This window comes from Podarcis erhardii (genome assembly GCF_964252035.2).
Source record: "Podarcis erhardii genome assembly, chromosome: 5".
Taxonomy (NCBI): domain Eukaryota; kingdom Metazoa; phylum Chordata; class Lepidosauria; order Squamata; family Lacertidae; genus Podarcis; species Podarcis erhardii.
The window spans coordinates 52,909,455-52,926,079 of NC_138509.1; the positions used below are offsets into that span (position 1 = coordinate 52,909,455).

The window sequence follows — 16,625 nt, forward strand, 5'->3', positions numbered from 1 at the left end:
AAATGCATTTTAAATAAAAGGACACATTCTACTCATGTAAAAACACGGATTCCCAGACCTGTCAGTGGGCCAGATTTAGAAGGCGACTGGGCCTGATCCGGCCCCCGGGCCTTAGTTTGCCTACCCATGCTTTAGGCACTTAACAGGTTCCCCAAGTGCTGGAACTGTAATTAGTGTCCTAGAAGCTGCCTTATAGCAGAGCTGTATCCCGTCTTAAGTGCTGTTGCGTCTCTGATTGCACAGTCACACAGCAACCTTTTATTGAGTGCTGCACCTATGGATCTATATTACATACTTATCATGACTGAGTCGTTCTGGAGATAAGTGTGCAAAACGTGTATGTGAAAGTTTGCAGCTGTGCAGAGCATGGTCATTTGGGCGTTTACTTTCTCCCTCAGTAATTAATTGCAGAGCAATGGGTTTGCAAACAGTAACCAGTATTCATCAATCAGTCTTGGGATTTCAGTTATCAGTAAGAGAGTCTCAGTAGATTTGGGTGGGAAAACAAGAGTTGTCTAGAGTTTCTAGGCATGTGATCTTCAAGGGCTCTGTTAGGTAGCTAAAACTGCTAACAATGGTGAAGATAGGATGAATACTTCATGCCTACTGATGATAAAGCCTTTGAGCTTTATATTATGAAGTTTTTCTTTCTCTGACTCAAGAAAATCTGATGGTGCATGCCCTAGGCAGAATAATGGTCTTTTGGGAGAGTGTGCAAGCTTTGAGGTTCATAGCATTTTTCTGCAGGATGTGGATGCTCATGGTGGCCAAAATGACCGAACTTTGCATCTTCTGAGATGGACAGTTGTGTGGCTGAATTGTGTTTTTTGGGGTTTGGGTTTGGCAGCCCACAAGAAGGCTTAGCAATAAGTTTATTCATATCACCTTATCTTTTTTGTCTGGCTTGCACATTGGCCACAAGAAGGGCCTTATGAGATGACAGGATGACATTTGCAGCTGACATTTAAGATAAGGATTTAAGATAAGATTGTTATCCCAGTCCCCTCACTGAAGAGTCCTTGTTTGCTGCTGTGCCTTTTCCCATTTCTTCAGTCTCAACTAAAGAGTTAAGTATCTTAGAAGGAAATCCGGATCCCTCTGTTTGGAAAAGATGTAATGTAATCAACAGAGGCTGCACATGATCCAGCATCCAAGCCAAGTGAAATCACCTGACTGATTCCAGTGCCACCTTTGCCAACTATAATAAGCTTTCTTTGTTTTTTTAACTGGGAAGTGGTGCTAAAGTGTGATCAGCAGTTCAATATTGTCAACAAGTTCTAGGCAGAAGCAAGGGGAAGAAAAGAGTTATCTTTAAAAAAAAAATCTAAGTAGCCAGTAGCTGAAAGCTCTTGTATTTCTACAGACAAACGTATAGAACTGTAGTGTTGGATGGGATCCAAAGGGTCATCTTGTCCAACCTTCGGCAATGCAGAAATCACAACTAGAGAATGGGCATCTAACCTCTGTTTAAAAATTTCCAGTGAAGGAGAGTCCACCACCTTTCAATGTAGTCAGTTCCACTGTTGTACAGTTTACTGTCAGAAAGTTCTTCCCAATCACTCTTCATGAGATGATATCTTAAGGAGCTCCCTAGATATTATCACAATGGAAAGAAGAACAGCAAACATTTAATTTGCCTAGGGCAAAGAAAGCTCTTGGGCTAACCCTGTTTCTAGCCATCTCCAAGTGTTCAATTATCCTTGTCCTCAAACCCCCCAGTTAAGAGTGGGCAAACTAATCTCACAGCTTCTTCCAACCCAAAGGCCTGGTAGGATGACTTATACTAATAAAGCCATGGATTGCTAGCCAACTGCACTGTTAATGGTCTTCTAATTGTAATAAGTTTACTTGTTTATCAATCATTGGCTTCAACAGGATGCACAGATACAATGAACCATGTACTAAATGCCACAAATGATATCATTTGCTACTAAGCACAGGTCTAGGCTGAGCACGTCTAGGCAATTCTCTTCCATCTAACTACTGGCTTGGCATGCAACCTTAGGCCACTCACTTAATATCTCATCTTCCACCTGCAGCAGAACAATACTAATCATATACACTACATAGAAGTGCCATGCGGCTTACACTAATGATGCTTGCAATGCCTCTAACAACTGGGTTCACCTGGGGGTATTTGGTAGCTCCAAAGTCCTGATGAGGACATCTAGCACATCTCAGATAGAAAGCTTTTATCAGAAGTAGGCTATGATTTTGTCCTGGGAAATTTTCATGAATAATACAACAATGAATGTACAGGAAAAACAAGTTGCCAAAGAGCTGTTGAAAACCACCTTTCCTTTTAAAACCTTTGGTCCTCCTGATGGTGTTGGACTGCATTGGCCCAAACCAGCATGGCCAATGGTCAGGGATGATCGGTGGTGGAGTCCAACATCTGGAAAGCCACAAGTTCCCCACCCATGATTTACAGAAAAATTGTACATCACGTGCAGATATTACTACTGCTACTAGCTTACTGGTTCTTTCTCAAAGCAGAGCCCAGAATGGCTAACAACAAATATAAAATACAACAAAAAATCCTAAGAAACACAACATTAAAAATGAATTAACCAGCATAAAATACATTTACTCCAAACCAACGCAGTCAGTTGCACAGCAGTATAAGCCAATAGAGCTGCCCTCATTATGCTCCAAAGGCCAATACAAATAAATGTTTCAAGCTGGCATGTGAATGTAAATGGGGAACAATCTGATCTGTACTTGGAGTTTGCACATGAGATGCCACCACTAAGTATGCTCTACTGCATGTACCACCCTCCCTCTCCTTCTTCCAACCCAGAACATATTCATCAAAGTCACCAACAGCAGAGTTTCCAGCCAATATTATGGTTTAGTCAGAAGTTGTGTTGTTTTTAAAAATTATTATTAATTTATTGCAACGTATTTCTGCTGTGGGGCATCACATGAATCTTCAAGCAGGTTTCAAGGCAGGGAGATAGGAGGAAGGGGGCAGGATAGGAAGTAGACACAGGAACAAGAGGCAGGCTAGTGGAAACCTGAAAGGGGCAACACCTGTGGCAAACACCACAGGACCAAAGCCAGGAGAGGTGTTGCCGAACTTCATTTTCCCACTCCGTCTTTAGCTTACTTTGGTGGAGGCACTTCTTCATTACTGGCAAAATTAAGAGATCCTGGTCCAGCTCCACCACTTAGTTCAAAGCTGTGACTACAGGCTCCATGGGTGGCCTACTCATTTCATGCTCCAACACAAACATGGCTTTTCTCTTGAAACACCCCGTTACTCCTCAAAGTGCTTGTAGAGTCTCTCTGCTTTGTTTGAAGCAGACTGTGATACCACAGTAGGTGAAAATGAGGACATGGCATCAATTCTTAATTCACCTATTTTTCTAGCCTGGAAAGATGACACTGGAGGACAATAATGGCAAGTTCCCACTTTCACCTCAACACAGTGTTACATGATTTGGATCTGCCAGCATGCCATAGCTTTGTTACATACGACTTTGTTTTTAGTGCTGTTATCAGTTCCATTTGTGCAACTTCACTTTTTGCAGCCAGCTTTCTCGTCAACAGATGCAGATCTTTCAGCTGAGGCAACATCCTCCCCTCTAGTTCAAGGTAAGCGTCTGTGGTCACCAGCTGGCTGCTATCTGTTGAAGATAAGCTTAAGTAAGCCAAGCTGCTTTGCCAAGCCTACCAAATCCAACAACAGAATCAGTTGCTACTTCTTTCTTCTCTTTTAAGACCAGAACAAAGAATACATGTTCAGACAAGTTCCAAAAAGCCTCAAGGAGAGATTTCATAACCCAAGATACGACATATCCCAAGTTTTGGAACGATGAAGGGTAAATGTTATACCAAGGAAAGGTGACATTTGTATCACCGGCCCCACCTAGCACCTGGTGGAAGAACTTGGTAATTAACTAGTACCTGCTTAATGGGTTGCAGTACATGGAAACAGGCTATAACTTGTTTAATGTAGCATGAAGTTTCATACATACCTGTCTCATTCCTGACTGAGCTGAGTTAAAGGAAATGGTGTATGCCATTGGCAAATGTTGATCTGATATTGGGTTTGGGTCACCTTATCCGTTACTGAATCCGGATCAATATGGTTTACTGATTGCGTGTCTTCTGCTTTCTGAAGGTCAGCTCTGTGGCTTAGTGGGAAAGCAGTAGTGTTGACCGGTCAAGTTTAATCAGATGCGTAATATTTGCCCTACAAACTAAGATGACCGGACAAAAAGCCACTTTGGCCTTCATGCCCACAAGGATAATTAATAAATGGAAGGGCAATGCAATGTAGACTGAAGTAGAACTATTATGGCCTGCAGCCCAGTTTCTTCACAGTTCCCTGTTCCCTGTGCAGCAATCAGGGATTTGGGCTTTATTCCACAGCAGATGGGAGCAGAGGATGAGAATGGTCTTTAATTGACGAACTATGTGGAAGCATGGCATCTGCACACTTTCCAATTGCCTTGCAAACTTAGTTTACAGGGCTTCCACCTAGCAACTTCAACAAAAACATTCAAGGTTCGAAACTGCAGAAGTGAAATTGTTCCCAAGAAGCTGTGGGTAGCAATCTGATTTTTAGAAACTTAAAAATCTTGCTTTTACGGTTTAGGCTGCTGTAAAAAACTTGGTTTGCATTCCTCCACAGTGCTGCTTCCAAAGTGCTCCCAATCTACACAGCAATGGAATTTCTGTCTTAAAAACACACACACAAGACTGCAATACAAAAAACAACAACACACACCCTAAAATGCAAGAATGCATAAAACCTAAAAGTCTCCGCATTGCATCTGGTACGTAACTCCTAAACGCCACATTTGAGTATCAGTTTCAAAACCAGTGAAATGTAGCTAATAGACATTCATTCACAAATATGCATCAAGTAAAATTATGAAATTCAAATTATTTATCCAAGAGATAATTGGATTGTAGAGCAGTTTGCCACTGGTATTTTAAATGTACTGCTTCATACAGTGTTAGATTAAAAGCTGAAATACTGACTCATGCCATTGCTGCAATAATTAACTGTCCAGTAGGGGGAATACAATATACATATCAAATCTAAAAAAGGAAAAGCAATGTATTTTAATAAAATGGAAAAGGAAAAAAGACTTAAAAATGGGGACAAGAATGAATTTCACCTGACTTATTTCTTTAGCACTACACGGGAAAGTTATTTGAGGTTCCTGTAAAAAGAAGTGTGTTTTAGTAAGCTTTCATCTATGTCCCCTACCCCATAATACCTGCTTAAGGCCAGTTTACACAGTTCTTTTCTTCTGACACATGAACAGTTAAATCTTCAGCCATACCCTGATGTGCCAGAGTTATGATATGAACATGATTATCACTAGGGTCAGGCTTTATTCTGGAACGACCTTCTGAATGCCTTGGCTTGGATGCAGACAAAGAAAATGTTTGTTTGAGCAGTAGAGGCACCTATCCTGGGCTTTGGATTTGTCCATCTCAGTTGCAGAATCAGGATGAGAACACTGTGAAGTCTGGACCCTGCATGTTAGCTTAAACAAATTAAGCTTAAATATTTTGGTTGCATTGCGTGGAAAGAATCTGGGGAAACAGGATGTGATCTTGCAGCTTGCTCCTGACCTCCACACTGTAATTAAAAGGATCAGTAGCATTACATCTACAGAGAGAGGCATGTGCCATTGAAAGAAAAGATCACCAGTTCTTGCATAGCCATTAAAATTCTCTTTATTACAATAATTTGTCCATTTTAATAAACACAATTTGAAATCTCAGGTGCACAGAGCAATTAAAACTTGTGATGCTTCCTAAATAACTTAAATTCTAATACATTCTAAATGTTTACAAGCCAATGATTAAACAAGATTGTGTGAACTCAATAAATAGTAACATCTGGTCCAGTTCAAGTATGTACCAACAAACACAGACTTAACAGAGACAGGAAAACCCTGAAAGCCTGATATTAAACTAGTGTGCAGGCCAGTAGCATAGTTGTCAAGTTTTTTGGGGGGGGGGGCAATTCTTAGATTCTTTGGTTTTATAATGAAAAATAATAATAATAATACATGGGTTACTTAACACCCATTACAGTAGTAAGTAAAGACAAATAATAAATTATTACTAGTTCTAAATACTTTTAAAAAATTATCTGAGATACTTTGCAACACTTTATAAATAAGAAAGCTTTTTACATAGTAGTAATAAATAGTCTGCATTGTGCTATACATACAACTTAATGTGTACAAATGACATTTGTGAAGAATTCAGTCAGGTATGAAAGTAGCATTTCTTAAGTTTCAGATTTTTGGTGCAAAAATTCCAAGTCAAGGTGGCCCATTGTTGCAAGAGAAGAGCCTCCCACCTCCCCAGCTATGTGTGGTTATCTCCCAGCAGGATATGCATCCTTCATTGGGAACTGCCTATGTCAGCATTCTTACTGATGACAAAATAAAGATCTTCATGTTCCCTCCACAGATTAATTATGTCTTTCCTGTAACAGTGCAAGAGTATTCATGTTTCTAAAAGCCAGCCGTAAACACTTATTTCTTTTATTGCTGGTTTTCATTTTTCTCTTTTAAGAGACTTTAAACTCTCTTATTCACCTTTGAATTTTTTATGCTGAAAGGTGGAATAAAATGTTTTAAAGAGGATGGATGCAAAGTTCAGTACACCTGATACATGGGATTAGATGTGTGCTCGAAAGCCATGTCTGCCCCTGCCTCTTACTTACATTGCCTAGCCGAAGGTCAGGACCTCAAAGGCTCTAAAGTTTATGAATCTGAAATGTGCTGTTTGACCTCATCTCTGATGGTAATAAATGGAATGTTTCTGCCATTTAATGAAATGGAACCTAGCCTAGTGACAGCACACACTTGCAAGATAACAAAGAAAGTTAACTGAAGATGCTGGTTCCATTTCCTCCCACAAAAAATATTATAATATGAAACAGGTAATGTAATATTTTTATTGGGAGATCTTGGCAACTGGGCGATTTTGTGTGTGTTGATTTACTCATAGATAAGAAAATTCTTAAAGGTGCCAATGGCAAGAAAATATAATATGGTAATTCACAGATATTTTTTCTATAATTTCTCCAATTTTCTTTAAAAACATTTTAAAAAAGGAAATGCAACAAATACACTTGCTCTGATTTTAGATATGGCTCAGCAAACTCAAATGGTACCTGGTGCATTTTTAAAAAGATCATCCTGTGATTAATGCTGCTAACAGTTTTACAGAATCTATGCATTTTACCACTCCAAGCCTTACTAAAACAACAAAAAAGTAAAGCAGTTTACTTTAGTGGAACTCTGGGTGATATAAACACACATATTGCTGAAACACAACTATAATAATACTATACTGGGCACCTATATCATCAACATAGAAATTAATGGAAGTGAAATTCAAAGTCTGCTCAGAGCTTTAGCTGATCAATCATTAAAAACATTTTAATTAATTTAGATGGTGTGTCTGATCAACTGGGCAAATGCAGGATATTTTTTCTTTAACTATATATCTGCCTTTCTTCCATTATGCAACTCAAAGCATACCAGATGCTCCTCAATCATTTCCCCATGCAGGCACAGACCACACCCAACCAGTTTCAGCAAGGCTGCTGCATCTTGTGTTTTCAACCATGCCCTGGGACCAAACCTTCCCACCATCATGTGCCACCACCTCCCTCCTGCATCCCTCATTGCACATTCTAAGATGGTGCAACAAGTATGTTCATCATCTGAGACAAAGGAAGATGTCCCTACTTTAGGACTTCTTTTATTCATGTGCAAATTTATGCAGACTTAATACACTTAGACTGTCAGTCGACTAAGGTTTCTTAAATTGGGCGATGGCTCTGAGTGAAACAAAATTAAGTGCCTGGTTGATTTCTAAAATTAGGAAGAATAAAACCTTAAGGAAAGAAGAGAAGAGATAAGTAATCCTACCAGAGGCAAAACGTGGAACATATTTAGTCTTCTGAAATGTTGTCAAGGCACCGAAGGGGGAAAGGGCTTCACTGCTTCTGCCCCCCCCCACCCCAATGTAGATTGTAAGCCCTTTGAATATATGAACTGTGAGTATTTCATACAAGACATGGATATTGTTATCATCTGATTGAACCCATGTTATCAGCAGTAACACAACAATAACTTATAGATGTACTTACAAGACCCGTAGTTCACTGCTGGACTAGGTGATGTAAATAAAAGTATTTTAGCCAAGGATTTTTCAGGTTATTTCTTCCTCACTCCCAGAATATTTTCACTAAACAATTTACCTGAACCAACACTGAGAGAATCCCTGAGAATTCTAGTTTAAAGAGAGCTGTTGTGCCTATTACAGGCTGAGAAAGTGGAGCTTTACTGCTATCAGATATGTCACTTTGCTTCACTGTATTTCAGACATTGTTTTTAAATGGTGCTGTCGTGTAGATGCATAGAACAAGCTTCTCATTATGCTTGCCTTTCAACAGTGCAAACAAAAGGTGCATAAGCAGGATCAGCAGAAAACCATTAGTGTTCACCTCATAGCTTTTTCTCCTCAAAGTGAGGGACAATTCCATTATCATCTTGTGGCAAACTGCTTTCTTTCTCATTCATCTTCAGATTCTCTTCTGCAAGCTGGGATAGGTACTTCTGTGGTGAATGAAATAATGAAAATATAGGTAATTTGATTTTCAACCATATAACTTCATGCCTTCAAGCCACTGCCACAAATGCTTATGTCACTCTATAGGGCTGAAGATGCCTTGAGGGATAGGCTCAGCTAGTAGAGCATGGGACTCTTAATCTCAGAGTCATGGGTTTGAGCCCCAAGTTTGGTGAAAGATTCCTGCATTGCAGGGGGTTGGACTAGATGATCCTCGTGGTCCCTTCCAACTACAGTTCTATGATTCTAATGCTCACATAACTCCTAAAATGGAGGAAATACCAATATGATATCTAGGCCCAAAAACAGAAGTCAGCATAACCAGGCATTTACCAAGGCTCACATGCCACCAAAGGACCCCACAGCTGAACGAAATATCATTATTTTACACCACATCTTATTACTGTTGATCTGCCTGCAACCTCACCTCACCTCCTGCCCAACAGGAAGAAAACACTACCTATTTTGCCACCCAAAGGAACAGGTGGACAGGAACTAGCTAGGGATGAGAAATACTGCCACAGCAGTGGCTGTGAGCTTGTAGGAACAGCTGTCCTCTTTTTCCTCATAACTAGGTTGCTTTGTCAGCTTGCCCCTCTGAGCAGTGCAAGGAGGGGGAGCCACATCATTAGTATTTAGCCAAATGTTAATTCACTATTGGTTTGTTCTGTAACAATAGCTCTGTTCAGAGCTTGATTTGAACAAGGTCTAAACTTGGGAACATGTGAAGTATTAAAGCAAAGTACTTCTGAATATGTGTAGCGAGCCTTCTCCCATCAAACTGAGTAATAATCCCATGAATATACTGTCCACATTATTTGCAGTACCAGGAAAGGAAGTGAAACACACCAGTCAATATGACATTTATAAAGTTCATAATGTCCAGCCATTCTAGTGCTCAGCCATGAAGGAGAGTAGGATAGCCCATCTAAGAGTTGCTTCACACAACATACATATACACAGCATGTTTTAGATATATATATTTGAGATTGAATTGTGTACACACAAATACAGTGGTGCCCCGCAAGACGAACGCCTCGCAAGACGGAAAACCCGCTAGACGAAAGGGTTTTCTGTTTTGGAGGTGCTTCGCAAAACTAATTTCCCTATGGGCTTGCTTCGCAAGACGAAAACGTCTTGCGAGTTCCTGCGGGTTTTTTTCCCCTTCCCCCCCCTTTCCTAAGCCGCTAAGCCGCTTATCAGCTGTTCCGCTGATAAGCCGCTTAACAGCTGATCGCTAAATGCCGCTAAACCGCTAATAGCGCTAATCCGCTAAGCTGTCAATGGGCTTGCTTCGCAAGACGAAAAAACCGCTATACGAAGAGCCTAACGGAACGGATTAATTTCGTCTTGCGAGGCACCACTGTATGTTTTCCCACCACACATATCATTCATATAGAAATGCCAGGGAACTGGGATTGATGTGGCTTCATGCTGCCCTGTATACCTAATAGTCAATGCAGGGTTGTTATATAATGGCAGTGAGACCGTTTAGAAACTACATCTAGAATCAAGGCCAGTTTATCTATTGCATTTGATATTAAGCGGAGGTGGTGGCTCTCCTTTAATTCCCTTACCCCTCCCCACTTTATGACCCTACTTTTGTAGCAGGAAGGGTGCGTCACATCATTTCTGATCAGCCCCCAACTCCTACATGCCAAACTGCAACAGCAACTATGAACCACACATGACGTCACTTCTCTTCTGCTACTCAATGACATCACAGCCCTACACAGGGCAGTGCTCTTAGTATAGACCAGCTGTGCACCTAATGAGAAGCTGGATTCAGTATAAATGCACACAAGGGGTGTGGTGAAGCTGACAACTGTCTAAATGCTTCTTCTCCTGACTCGCTGCCAAGGAAATGCCAGTTACTTCACGCTCTTAAAAAGAGATTCATCTGTTGCTTAGGTTCACTAAAACCATTAATGTATATAGACTTTTAATGAGCAAATGCATATTTTTCCAGCTATTTAAAACTGCTTTGGTCTTGGATTAGTGGCTGCCCTAAAGGGAGAAAAAGAATCCCGAAGGCAAGCCTTTCACCTGTTGCCATCTCTCCTTTCACTTAGACTTGTGCGTGACATGCTACCGTGCTCTACCCAGCATTCTGTATTAACTTGCAGCATGCACTTCATTTTCTAGAGAAAGGCCAAGGCTGGGTGACAGTTAATCTTCTCTTGATGTGTAACAATTTGATGCGCAATGACTTTTGATATGTGCAGCAAGGGAATTGAACCAAAGCTCTTTAGCTTCTAGTTGGTTTTGACAACTTGTGAGATGTAACAGAAGGCCTGAATTGTAATCACACAAAATATATGAGGTCGGAAATGGCCAGAATTTATGATGAAAACAGCAATGGAAGTTCTTGAAAGTCAGAGCAGAGAGCTGTAGGCAAACACATATCCAAATAGAAAAGGCTTATTTATCTGAAACAGAAGTATGCAACACGGGGTTATAGTAAATCTTCAGCTCTTGTTATCTATAGGTTGTTGTTCTGTACCAGAAAATCCAGTGACATACTTCTTTATTCACTTCATTTGACACGTAAGATATATTTCTAAACCGCCCTGTCATCTTTGGATGAAGAGCAGTATATAAATTTAATATAAATAAAGACATTTTGAAAGAAGAAAGCAAAGAGAGAAAAGGTGGACTTCAGAAAGTGAATTGGGTATGATTGCATTAAGACCTATGCTTTTTAAGTTATTAGAGATATAGGAGGAGTTAATTTGGTCTGCTTTGTTAGTAGATCAACAGAATTCTATGTTCCTGAACTTGCTTGCAGATTGGAAGACTACTATTAATTGGATTATGCAATTCTCTAGATTTTGTGCTGCAGTTAGAGGAAATTAATCAAAATACATTGAAATGCATTGAAAAATGTGTACTTCACAGGCAGAGAGTGTACAAAATGTGTACAATTTACATGTAGGCTTAGAATGTTCACAGAACGAACTTACACTCATACACCCATCTCTCCTCACTGCTGTCTTATACTAGGTGTTCAGTACTGAACTCAACAGCTAACAATCAATATCCCATTATTTGTAAATGATGTATAGCACACATACTCATATATTCCCTGCTGACAATGTCTGCACTGCCTATAGATGTTCAACCAGGCACCCACCAAGCTGAGGATGTTCCAAAACACCTAGGTAACAGGTAGGAAGGAAGCCAGACACCCCTGCATCATGCTTCTTCCCAGAGCATACATGCCATGGCTTTAGCCACCCTTAGGAGGTGCTTTACTAGAAACAATTTCTAAGCTTTGCCATGGCTGCTATAACTCTTCAGGCTCCAGGAAAAGAAGCTTGAAGGGTTGATCCTAGAGGGCAAGACTGATCCATCCCCCTAATCTGTATCATTTTTTTTTTTTGCCATAGTTGAATACTGCCCATAGACTATAAAATGCTGCAATAAATGAGCTGTAGAACTGAAAAATGGGTTGAAAATAATCTAACTTGGATTCACAAGTAGACAGTGTTAAGTGCTTCACATGACAAGGGTGGTAAACATGCAGTAGTGCAGGAGGTATGCAGCCCCAAGACTTGTTTATGCGTGCCATTACATTTCAGATACTAATTTGTGTGAATAAATCAGTTGTTACCTGAAGATTTTTGTAGTGAACAGTACTTCTGCAATGACGAGTCTTTGCTGTCTCCTCATTTGTATAGAAAAGTCCACAGAGTTTGCAGTAAAAGCCAGTTCTGGGCACAATGAATTCCATGCCTATAAAACAATATTGACTTGCAATTATTACCGGGGGTGGGAATCAGATAGCCTTATAAAGAAAATTCCTTTCCATGGGGAGAAAAATGGTTGAACTTATTTTGGCGTCACCGGAATTTCTTAAAGTATAGTGCTTTCACTTCTCAGATATTTATAATTTCTCTATCAAAAATAATATAGAGTAATGTAGCATAGGAGGCCGCCCTATATAGAGTCAGACCATGGGTCCATTGTCTCTCACTAGGTGGTCTTGGCTAAGTCACTTTTTCTTACTCTCTCTCCCACCTGACTGTGCCATGTGCCAGCCCTTCCTGTTACCTAGGGAATTGTGGTTGTCCTATTAGTCAGCCTTTAGGCCTGACCTGGTTGTCGATGAGGAGGCTGATCTGGTCTGTATTACTGAGTTTTGGGCAGCTGAACAGGGTGGAGTTGGTCTCACGCAGCTGTACCCACCTGGTGGAGCACCAGGGCAGACTTGAAGGCTGGGGAGGGGGAGTTGCTGTGGTCTATAGAAATTCTCTCTCTCCAGGCTCTCTGCCCAGTGGGGGCCTTTTAAACTAACTCTCTCTCTCTCTCTCTCTCTCTCTGTGTGTGTGTGTGTGTGTGTGTGTGAGAGAGAGAGAGAGAGAGAGAGAGAGAGAGAGAGAGAGAGAGAGAGAGAGAGATTACGGTATGTATTTTTGTGTCTGTATATTGTAAACAGCTCTGTGATCTTCAGATGAAGGGTGGTATAGAATGAATGAGTGAATGAATGAATGAATGAATGAATGAATAAAGATAATGCAAGTCTTGTGCTGCCAGAATGGTTGAAGGTAGTTTGAATGGATCAGGTGACAGGTCTGATATATGTTCAAGAGGTGAAGATAAACTGTCATGAATTATTAAACAGATGGGCACCTTCTGTCAAATATAAAATATCATGCTTATTTCAAGTATCTGTCTTTAGAGATGTACTTTTTTTTGTCTGATAACAATGAGACTGATATTTATGTTAAGTTTATCTTTTATACTTATCATGGATTATATTTTTGCAGGGTTCTGTATATGCATTTATAAACAGAAGTTTTAAAATACTGACCTACCTTGCAGGCTTCTTGTTAACAATCATATAACATAATTCATGAGAAGGGCTTTGAACACCGAGTTACTGACTAAATAGAGGCTCACCCCCTGTATTTGACATCTCTGTCTCAGTTTCAATGCTATTCATTGCCTCTGGAGAAAATCAAAAGGTTGACTTGACTCTGTTTATTTTTAATTTATTCTTTCCCCTTATGTCCCTAACCTGACTAAACACCGCTATTAATATATATGCCAACTGAGTGAGAGCAACAGAAACTTCTCTTTTCAGAAGCTCTTTTAAATAACTCTTTTAAATGATCTGAAACAGATACCATTGTTTTCTTGCAAAACAAATGTATTGTAAAGAGTTAAATGTGTATCGCTTGTACTGAGACATACCTAGCGGAATGCTGAGCTCCGTAAACACATCTTCTTGTTCCCATGATGGTGAAAAGTAAGATCTTTTGGATTCTACTTCTGGGAAGTCAGTAGTTTTCATTTCCTGATACCTACAATTTGCTTTGAAAGCAAAAGCATACTGAGTAAAATCAGTTCCGTGCAATATTTATAACCTGAACCCAACATATTTTCTAGATCAATCCAGTGTTGCTTCTACACTAAATATCCCCCCCCCCAAATCAAGTTTTAAAGAGAATTCAGATGACATGGTTGACATACATTGGATTCCAGTGTTTTTTGAGAGGTACAATGTATATACATATCCTCTCTTGTTTCAGACCTCAATAAGGAATAGCTATAATTTTTAGGTGAACAGATGGCAACTCTAGGCTTTAGAAGTTGGCAAGCTCTTTGAGGTTTGAAGATCTGTCAGAAGGACTCCTACAATCTGAGCCTCGGTTATTGAGAAGAGAAACATGATAGTTTGCCAAAAGTAACAGGTTGTTTTGTGCTGTGCCTGTATGGGACACATCTGAATTCAAATTGTCACAAAGATCAGCTAGATAAAGATATTTGAAGTTAGCTGTGTCTTGAGGCTATACAACATCTGAACCACAACCCCACTGTCTGAATACCAGTTACAGCCATGGCCTTTGACTAGAACAATAAATTCTGAACTATTAACATAAATCATGAACAAAGAAACATATGGGTAACAAAAACAAATCAGGAAAAATAAATTATTATGCTCTGGCATGAAAAAATAATGAAATGTGGCAATCCCAAAAGCCATTTCATGCCAAATTAATCTTTTAAAGATATCTAAGGAATATTTTTTTATCAACCAGACATAAATAATTTAGTTGTTGACCTGGTCTTCCCATTAACAATTCTAAGTAATTTAAGCTGGATGCTCCAAAGGTTCAGCTCAACTTGTATGAACCCAGAAGTGACCATAATAACGGATGTCTCTTCCAGAACACTTGCTTGATACATATCTAATTTCCTTGACACCATCTGAATAAGAACCTTAATTTTGACAGTCCTGTTCTTCAACTGAGTTTCTTCCTAGGAAAATCACAACGCTTTGAACAATGTTTACTCTTAATGACAAAATAACTAAAAACGCTGAACAGAAAAAGGACAACAAAACTAATCTAGCAAAGGGAGAGAAGGAAAAATATACTAGTTACCCGGTGCCTTTTGATGTTCCTGACTTCCACAGCTTGTTTCCTCCTGGGAGTTTTTTACCAGCATTTCCATAGCTTTTCTACTCTCGCTTTCTAATGATTCCATTGCTTTATCATCACCTACGAGTGTGTCATTCGGCTGGAAGAGCTCTTCTTTTGGAGGATCAGAAGATACACACTGCTCTTCCATCCTTAAATGAATGTTAGTGCTTTCTTTTATTTTTCTTTGCTTATCATGGTAATCAGAATCCCTTAGAGGTCTGTCTTCTTGCAATTCATCTGGCTTCTGCTCAGTGTCCAGATTTAGATGTGGTGCTTTATCAGCTGCATTATCACCTTCAGAGCCAGGGAGATCCCCTGCGTTTTCCTCTTCTGACCCTAAGCTTGATTCCATTGCGTTTGATTTGTCTTCACTTCCACTTAATAAGCTGTGCTCATTCTTCACCTGTAATCCAGCAGCTAAAGAACTCACTAAAGGACATTCTTGGTCTTTCTGACCTACTGTTACTATTTCTTCAAGTTCAGTTATATCCGGTTCCATTATAAGGTCGTCTTCTCCCACCTCATCTACAGTTACTAGCTCTTCCATATTAGTTGGATACCAGGTCTCAGCTTCCATCTCACTTCCGCTCTCCCAGTCCTGTAACAAAGATGTATATCCCATTGTGAATATGTCAATAAAGAGGATATTATTGGAGGTCCAGTTCAGATGCAACAACACACCATGGTTCATTATTTTAATAATGAGTCACAGCAAGACACAGGCTAACATGTTCCCTCTCCCCCCTGTTGTTGTTGTTGTTGTTGTTGTTGTTGTTGTTGTGCACATTTGGAGTTTGAAAACTTCTGCTTCCCCCTTTTTTAAAATACTGTTTTTATTTATTTTCATGATACAGAATATACATTTTGAGAAAACAATTCTTATAACAGTAAAGAACAAGTAACTTGTCCTGATAAAATTATGGACTTTTATCATGCCATGTGTTAAGGTTTCATTTGATTGCTCTAAGAGATAACACCACATTTTCCCATGAGTGCTAGGTGGATTCCTGCCACAGTCTGAACAATCTATTCTAGATCCTTTTGTATTTGGGTTTGTAGACCAAGATGATTACCATATACAGGTCCTGCACATTCCACTAATACTAAGGCCCAGGTATTTTTCTCTCTTGGCACCAGCAGTTGTTTTTAATCCAATTTCTCAACTCTATTATAACCTCCTCCAGATTCCATGCCTGTGCATAACATTTGGCTTAGTCAATTTTATAGCCTGCCACTCCTGGTATATCACAACAATGAGGAACCGCAGGTGAGGCTGTTCCATTAGGCCAAGCGGGGAACTGCCCCATTATCCACAGTCTGCCCCACCTGTTTGCTTATTTACAACCAGTCCAGGGGATGCACTGTGTGTTACCTTCTTCTTAGTGTCTCAGCGTTGCCCTTGTAGATGAAGATGGTCTGGAGAGTGGCCACACGAGAAAAGGCCTTTTCTGTGGTGGCTCCTCATTTGTGGAATGCTCTCTCCAGGGAGACTCTCCTGGCATCTTCATTACATATCTTTAGGCACCAGGTAAAAACATTCTTCTTCATCTGTGCCTTTGTCTGATTAATCCATCT

The 16,625-nt window shown here is 39.9% G+C and overlaps 1 protein-coding gene across 9 annotated transcripts in view; it reads right to left on the reverse strand.

The window, feature by feature from the left end:
* Positions 1-5,682: 5,682 nt before the first annotated feature.
* Positions 5,683-16,625, reverse strand: part of RBM20 (RNA binding motif protein 20) — a 111,321-nt gene continuing 100,378 nt past the window's right edge. For all 9 annotated transcript variants that reach the window (XM_081863393.1, XM_081863390.1, XM_081863389.1 and 6 more), the window contains 4 exons: positions 15,012-15,648; positions 13,819-13,938; positions 12,236-12,357; positions 5,683-8,609 (listed from right to left, as the gene is read on the reverse strand). In XM_081863393.1, coding sequence (XP_081719519.1) covers positions 8,499-8,609; positions 12,236-12,357; positions 13,819-13,938; positions 15,012-15,648 — 990 coding nt within the window. In that variant the 3' untranslated portion in view covers positions 5,683-8,498. The remainder of the gene's footprint in view (positions 8,610-12,235; positions 12,358-13,818; positions 13,939-15,011; positions 15,649-16,625) is intronic.